The sequence below is a fragment of the Macrosteles quadrilineatus genome, unplaced genomic scaffold (assembly GCF_028750875.1).
Source record: "Macrosteles quadrilineatus isolate MER2022 unplaced genomic scaffold, UCM_ALF_1.0 Scaffold_1__1_contigs__length_201487025, whole genome shotgun sequence".
Classification (NCBI taxonomy): domain Eukaryota; kingdom Metazoa; phylum Arthropoda; class Insecta; order Hemiptera; family Cicadellidae; genus Macrosteles; species Macrosteles quadrilineatus.
Window position 1 is genome coordinate 101,593,373 of NW_026542594.1, and position 8,890 is coordinate 101,602,262.

Consider the following 8,890-nt stretch of genomic DNA (forward strand, 5'->3'; position numbering starts at 1 on the left):
ACATACTGATGTGTTGTTCAGACTGCCACAGCAATGCTGGAGTGTTAGCAACCCCTGTCAATCTGAAGAGTGGGACGCAGACTGAGGCTTCCCTCTGGATAGAACCCAAGACCCTCGGCCAGTCCCGCACTACACCAGACTATGCGGAGGTCCAACATCGGACAGTCACCACGTTCCAGTCTGTAGACGATGGGTCAGGAGCTGCTTACGCTACTACTACACTCGTCCCTCCTCCTACCTCCCACAGCTCCAGGGACAGAGGGGTGAGTCTCAACTGTAGTAGTAAACTATCATCTTGCAGGGTTTGAGCCCGCAGTGTCAAACAAATGGATAAGACACAAGAAATAAACTACCTACTACCGTACCTTACATCAGTCAAACATATCAAGGATAAAAGAAAATATTGTTTCAATGTATCGTATAAGGCTGAAGTGCATATGAGCATGAGATTAGCCTGTTTTAGTCTGATTTTGTTTAGAAGAATTAGCAATGTGCAATAGCATTTTTGACTGTTATAGGCCTAACTATACTCTACATGAAACTTTGTAAACAATAAGGCTTTTTTTGTTTTAAGAGACCTTGGAGGCTAGCGGCCATCTTGGATAATTTAAAACACCTGCTGAAGAGTGTTATTTATTGTCGAAAAATATTTTTTCAAACACCTAAGTGATCATAATTTTAATATTTATTTAGTATACTGTGAGATTAGAAATGTTCATTGTAGTTTTGGATTGTTCTCCGTGGGAATCCATGAAAGCTAGCGGCCATCTTGGATTTGCCCGCCATAAGATCAATGTTAATTTTGTTAATTTTAAACAGCCGCTGAAGAGTTATTTACCATCTCAAAATATTTTTTTTCAAACACCAGAGTGATTGTAATTTACGAGGCATGTTTTTTAAGTAAGTACCGATTTAAATTTCTCCGTTCCAGCGCTGTGATTGGCATTTTGGACATTTGTGCTGTGTATGTGCATCTATTGGCAAGCCTGCGCCGGAAATTTAGCAACAATTGGCTGTGTTTACATCCGGTTTCGAGCATTCAAAATGGTGCCGCCAATTGAGACTGCCGCCTACTGTGAAGTGCACACTGGAATGAAATGTTCAAGTGCTAAAGGTGTGAAAGCCATTAAAATTCATTGTCAGATTAGTGAAGTGTATGGCGAGAACATTATGAGTAAAGGAAACTCCTCAGATAATGATGAGATGGTAAACCCACTGTTCTCTCTCACTTTTTCATCGACTTTACGCACCAATTCATCAGTAATGACAGATGACCACCCAGTGGCCGCTCATCATGAACATTGGTGCGGCCATTTTTAAATGCCCTTACCCACTTGCGTACCATTATCCCGTCACTCATAATGTTCTCACCATAGACTTTACTAGTCTGTCGATGAATTTCAATGGTTTTTACACCTTTAGCACTTAAGAATCTAATTACAGTGCGCACTTCGCAGTCCGCGACACCATTTTGAATGCTCAAAACCAGATGTAAACACAGCCGATTGTTGCCGAATTTCCGGCACAGGCTTGCCAATAGATGCACATACACAGTACAAATGTCCATAATGCCAATCGCAGCGCTTGAATGGAGAATTTAAAAAACTGTACTTACTTAAAAAACATGCCTCATAAATGTCTAGTATACTGTGAGATTAGAAATTGTCTTTGTAGTTTTTTTAATTGTTTAACAGGTTAGAACGTCTAGGCTCCTAGGACTCTTAAGATTTAACCCCACGTATTATATACCAACATTTTCGACTAGGTGTATAGATTTGCAAATTTACCTTAATTTTTTTTTAAGTTCCTTGGGCTCTTTCCCATTGGCTTTTAATGTTCCCATGTTATCTTTATGAAGAACATATTTGTTTACATTATGATCAGCTGGATCATTTAATTGCTGTTAATATTTTAGTTTCAATGGAAACCTGTGTACCTGTAATAAACCTGTAACCATCTAATAAGGGTCTAAGGTTACAAAATATGTTTATAATCAAACTAGCATTGCAGTTAACAAAGGGATGGGATTGATGGGATAACAAACATAGGGCCCTGTTTCATAAAACTACTAGTCTAGTATTTACTAGTCCATGGACTAGTAATACTAGTGTATTTTACAAGTCTACGTTTCAAAAACCTACTAGTGTAAAATACTAGTTACTAGTGTAGGGACTAGTATTACTAGTGGTTTTTACTAGTGTAGACAGCAATGTGTTTCAAAAAGTTTTACTCTTGTAAATTACACTGGTAAATACTTGCCATTTTCTAACAACCTCTCTACACCCGTATTATTTGAAGTAGACTAGTATTTTTGGAAAGAGAAATATTTCATTACTCACGTCATACAAAATATGAATTATTAAGTTCTTTTTGCAAGTGCAAATTGGCTCACATTTTAAGATAAAAATAGATCTGTGAGTGCTAAAATCATAATTATTTGATATAAATTACAATCAATAAATGTGGCGTAGAACAAAATGAGAGAAATAGAATTTTATAATGTATGTACAATCACCCTATTAGAATTAATTATAATTATAAGTTATCAATTTCTGTGAAATTTTAGTCTAATTTTACTTGAGTTTAATTTCATGGTTATATCAACTATTAGCTATCACAAAGAAAAGATTGTTAAGCTTTGAGAGAAACCAAATTAAAACCGCATACCGAATTGCATACAAAGATGTAACAAATGTATCCAACATTGTAACATTAATCAGATTATTTTACACCCAAGGCTCTCGGTTTTATTTAAAGATATTTTAATAGGAAATAATAGTAAGACAATTTTAAAGAGGAGTTGCATTGCATTTTTTAAGGTGCTTATTAATTGCTTCCCTAAATAGCTAAAACCCTGTGATGTACTAACAATTGTGTAGGCCTATATTTGATTTTTAGGCGTTGAACTGAACTGCTTATCATAAAAACAATACTTTTAATCCATTTTGGCATTCTGAATTTGTTATTCAAAGTAATAAAAAATTTTGATGTTGATTATGTTATTTTAATGTAAAAACATGTAAAAGTTTAATTAATGGAATAAAAAGTATAGTGAGTGGCACGAATTTGAACGAGGGACCTGCCCCATGACTAGCGAGAACTCTACCTCTGAGCTACGCTCTGCCGCAGCGACTATGCCATGTTTTACTATACTTGAAAACCTACTTTTCCATTGCTTATATCGGTGTTGCAATTATTTGTTACATCAATAAACGTTTAGGCTTAATATTCATGGTTTGTAGACTCAAAATTAGAATATCACCAAATGGTTTTTAACCCAAATATCCTTATGCATTTGAGTATTTGAAAACATAGGTAAGGGTACTTGAAACCGTTCCAATAAACAAAATGTCCTTAGACGATTTAATTACATTCAAAATTTGAGCCTTCTTTTCTTTACCCATAGCAAGCTTAATTTTATATGTCAGAATAAAACAAAAACTATACAAATCACAGCGAATGCGGCAGCAACAGATCAACTTCCACCCAACAGTTGAGCGCCGCAACTAGGCCTACAACCGGCTACTACAATACAATCACCGTGTTGATTGCAACGACGCGAAACCGCGCCGCGCCGGCGGGCTCATTCATGAACATAAATAATAGCGGTTTGATAAATAATGTGTGATTGTTTTACTTATGTGTCTATATAGTTATTAATTAAAAGAAAACACTGCGTTTCTACAACTATTTACTTTTTGAATCAAATGAAAACAAAATTAAAACCCTTTATAAAGGGTTTGAAAACCCGTGATTGAGGTTAGAAATTTGTTTTGAAAGTTTACCTTGTAAATTTGGTCACGTGACTAGTAGTTTTGGTCACGTGACTAGTAAAATACACTAGTATTTACTAGCGGTATAAAAACGTTTATGAAACACAAATTAGTAGGACAGGTAAATACGGGACTAGTATTTACTAGACTAGTAATTACTAGACTAGTATTTTTATGAAACAGGGCCCTGCACAGAAAAATAATATGTACTTCGCATATAGTTTTTATAACCCGTTTGCACTAACCTTTTTCAGTTTTGCTTGGAATCAAGTCGGGAGCCTCTATACTCCCCACCTAGCTACCACAGTAGACTCTATTCTGACACCTACTGCCTTCACCACAATTTAGGTAAGACTTCATTCATTTGGTAACTGGCCTTAATTTACCGACAATTATCAAACCTTTTTTATTAATCATAGAAATATTAATATTGTTTGGACATATTTCTAAAAACCATTATTAGAGTAGGCCTATGTCACTAATAGTTAAACCTAAGATTTGATGAAGTTCACAAAGAGTATTTAATATTTTACATTTGTTTCAGGAAACAAAAGTAATGGAGACATAGATTCTTCATCTCTACGTAGACCCACACACCACAGCCCAAGTTCATTGAGAGCTCAGGTAAGCTAAATCATTGCAATTAATACATTGGTACCACTAATTTATCAAACTGGCATATAAAATGACACTAAAAGCCAAGTTAAATAATAAAATTAAAATTTACAGCATATTGTTGAAACCAGTGGCGGCGATAGCGGGGGGGGGGGGGCCCGCGAGCTAGGGGGGGCCCGTATGCCTTGACCCGGATTTTCCACGGGCCCGCGATAGTGTGACAGGGTCAGCCACATGGGTCCCCTATCATAACAATATTTATATGAGAATTAAAATATGTTTTTTTTTTATGATGAAAATTTGTTCAAACCTATAGTTCAAGTAGTTTACAACAGCTAAACTAACACTATTACTTGCCCGATCGATTTTATTTTATTTTAATTATCTACCAACCTAAGTAAAAGAATTGTCATCAGTCATGCGGGTTGCATTAACTGTCCTCGTGGATTGTGTGAAGGCGCAGTCAAAATTGGTTGCATAATAATAGGGCCGTATTTATAACCAATGTGGCCTCTGGCATAGGAAGATAAAACATTAATGTCAATCCTCCTAGCCCCCAGCGGGTGACACCATAGAGGATCCTCTATGCTGGTTCGACTAAATAAACTTGACAATTTTGTTACAACCAAATCGGCAAATTAATCTAGGTGGCTAGGGCACTAGCTAATAAATAATTCCATTCTTTCATTGATGCTAAAGAAGGATTTTCATTTCATTTCATGTCTTACTATTAGGAGGCTGCCCTTTAGATTTATTTACTTCCCACTTTAGATGTGTTTACATGGAGTCAGGTAAAAAATGTTATTTACCTAAGGGCTTTAGGCCAAATCAGATCCGTTCAAAATCGGGTTGCTTTGGAAACGGTTGATTTTTATAATAGGCCTATAATGTCGATTTTCGAGCCGAGCAGAGCCTGGACTACAAGCTTGAGAGATCAAGCACAAAGTCATAAAATCAAGCTCAAGCCGATTTTCTCAGTATTCAATACAATAATGCACTATTAAAAGTAAAAGCTTTTATATCCGTGAGGATCACGCTCACGAAATTGAAAGATTATGCCTACCCTAATCTTATTATGTAATATAATTCTGTAATATTATGATTATGTAATATAATTCTGTAATATTATGATTATGTAATATATATTCTGTAATATAATTGACGCAATTTTCAATCTTAACGATTTGTAAATAAAGATCTCTCTCTCTCTCTCTCTACGCTTTTGCCGCGATCGCGGATATCGACGAGAATATATTTCCCCGCAGGTGATGATGACGATGTCACCATGGCCGCAGATGTTCAATATTTTGCCGCGATTGCGGAAGACGATATGACGTTTCTTTTTTTTTAGCGAGAGATATATCTAGGATTTAGCCGCGATTACGGAAAAATGATTTACCCGTCACCACCGACGGGTCGCGGGGAGATATTAGGCTGTGATATTAGATTGGGCCGTGAACGCGGGAGACGATGATGGTGCTATCTAATGATGTCATAGGTTCGGTTGCATTTGCAATCACGGTAAACTATGATAATGTTTCTTCCATGACTTATGACCACGGGAAGTATTTACGAGTTTGCCGCGATCATGGAAGACGATAATGACGCCTTGGGAGATGCCTTGTCAAGTTTATTGCAAAATTGCAAGTTTAGGCGGTAATACATGGGAAAATGTTTTTAAAGATCATTCGGAGAGGGGGTCCCGGCGGACATACTTGCAGGGGGGCCCACGGGTTCTTATCGCCGCCACTGGTACTACTTGGATGTCCACATTTATGGACAGCAAGACTTTTTTAAAGCCACAGACTACACAATCCTTGTGGAACCTAAACTATTGTTATGAACACTGAACAAGTGTTGAAAACATTTTGAGAAAACTATAGTGTTCTCTTTGTTGCAAACTTTGGTTTTAAACACAGACTGTAAATTACGGTCTAACTGTGACTTAAGTGTGACAAATAAACAATACTATAACTGTTGATGATTTTAAAAGTCAATTTTGCAATAGGATTTTTTATCATGTTTTTTTTCTCTTTTTACCTTGACTCTCCACAAGAGATCTGCACATTAATAAAGCACAGTAAGGTGTAATTCTGGTACATTAGAGAAAGGAACCATGATGACAAATGTTAGGTGACAGCACTGGGAGGTGTACAGTGCATCGTGTTACTGAGCAACAGACTGACCAAAGAAGCTCTGTGATCTCACAGACTTGGTGTTCTTTGCATGTAAAATTAACTATAATACTGTAAAAAGGGGTAATATCAAGTAAAGATGGGTCAAAATTTATCGGTAAAAAATTATCAACGTATGAGAACTACTTAAATCTGTCCAATATCAAACATACCATTACTATTACCAAGCCCTTGATCGTAGCCAGTTGTAGTCTAATCACAATGTAATACAAAAATCATATATGTAAAATAATTGGATAGTAAATATAATATTCAAAACACAAACATCACATTTTGTTGTCCAGATGGTAGCTAACAGTGCAAGTTTAAAATATTAAAATACTTATATAAATCCTACTGGCAGGTTCCAGTTCCCAGTGAACCTTGCTCTGAACCGACACTGCCACCCAGCTTGAACCATCGGCCGCTGCAGTGGCGCCTCCACAGCCCTGGTGGCAACTATACCAACTACACACTCTCCAGCTTTGCACACAATCAACAACACATTTACCAGCACAACAGCTGCCGCAGTGAACCTAGAGGAAGTGCAGCTCGCTTGTAAGAATAGTAACTGAGGATCTAGGATTGGAGTGGCTAAACCGTTATGTTTATTGCTAACAGGAGATTCAGTCCCTGAGTTTATGTCTGCATTGATACCATCCACAATGTGATCCTTTTCAAAAGTAGCTAATACTGTTTTTATATGCTATAAAAAGTAGGAAAACATGTGTCATTATATTTTATAGCAACCAATAACCATTATTGCAGTTCAAACCAACCTGACCACTAAAAAGTGTTTCTATTAATTTCAGATTTTTTTAATATCTCAAAAGATTTGGAGGTGCAGGGCAAATGCAGGATTCCTATTTGGAAATTGACTGCTGATCACTGTTTACATTCTGTCTTTTAAATCAAATTAATCAATTAAAATAGTAGTATGCATGTCTTTAATTGTTTTTAAATGTGATAATGTAGTAGGCCTATTAATTTTAAAACAATGTAATGCCTTTAATGCAGATAGTGGTTAAAAACTAAAAGAAAATATTTTCATTCTTTAAGGGTTGTTATTATAATTATAATTTATAATGTCTAAATAGTATTAATAATAAATACCTATATACCATTTCTCAAATCCATCCATTCATCATTGTCCTGTCCTATTGAATATTTTTAATATAAAAACCGGTTACATTTTAGTTTTATTTTTTATAGGGTCATTTTGTAAAAATATAATAAAATATAACTGACAAGCAATAATATTTATATTATATGTTACTGATGCACGATTTTTATTTCAGCTGCAGTTTTTTAATACGGACAAAATGAGAGTTTAAAAATTAGAAATTAAAAAAAAATTATTATAGGCCTAAAACTAAAAAATATATATAATTATTTTTTTAATTAAACTGTCATAACCTAACTTAACCAACCAAACTTGCTGATAATGACAAAATTGAATGAAGGTTTACTAATAGAAAACCTATTTCTGTTCATAAGATAAAACTATAAATGCCTCAAATTAAATTTTATATTTTTTAATTATAAAATTAAACTGTCATAACCTAACCAAACTTGCTGATAATGAAAAAATTGAATGAAGGTTTACTAATCAAAAAAATAGTTCTGTTCATAAAATAAAACTATAAATAGCTCAAATTCAATTTTATGTTTTAATTATAAAATTTAACTGTTATAACCTAACAAAACTAACCAAACTTGCTGATAATGCAAAAATCTTAGACAAAAAGTTTGTGCCCCCGATGAGTTTCGAACCTGGTACCATAAGATTCATAGCCCAGCACGCTAACCACTGGACCACCAAGGCCGATTGCTTCGTATCGTTTCATTGCGCTAATGGTGTTCCCTCAGCCAATAGAATGCTCTCATTTTATTGTTATTAAAATAACTGCAGCTGAAATAAAAATTGTGCGTTACTGATATAACATGTACAAATATTGTGAACATATGTAAATAAAATGTGTTAGGTATAGGAATAGTACTTTTGGAATTTTTTATGTTTAGGGTGTGATGACTTTTTGCATTTTTTATGCTATCTAGAAAGGACTGCTAAAATGTTCAATTTGGTCATATTGTTAAAACATCACATTATTTGTAAAACATTGATGTGGCAAAATTTTGAAATGTTGTAATTCTTTAATAAATGGCTTTTGTATAAAGTTCCTAATGTTAACACGATTTACTAGATTTTTTATTGGTTTTCATACTTGGAAAATAAATGTAACTGGAATTGTAAATATAAAAAAGACTGTACTATTCCAAATGTTTATAGTTACTAGCTTTCTGAGGTTCATGTGATTTCTTTCCTGT

The 8,890-nt window shown here is 34.8% G+C and overlaps 1 protein-coding gene across 1 annotated transcript in view; it reads left to right on the forward strand.

Annotated features, from left to right (window-relative positions):
• LOC128999327 (protein sax-3-like) overlaps positions 1–7,673 on the forward strand; it is a 33,425-nt gene extending 25,752 nt beyond the window's left edge. Inside the window, exons 13-16 of the mRNA XM_054425763.1 lie at positions 22–263; positions 4,028–4,121; positions 4,318–4,397; positions 6,927–7,673. Coding sequence (XP_054281738.1) covers positions 22–263; positions 4,028–4,121; positions 4,318–4,397; positions 6,927–7,124 — 614 coding nt within the window. The 3' untranslated portion in view covers positions 7,125–7,673. The remainder of the gene's footprint in view (positions 1–21; positions 264–4,027; positions 4,122–4,317; positions 4,398–6,926) is intronic.
• Positions 7,674–8,890: the final 1,217 nt, after the last annotated feature.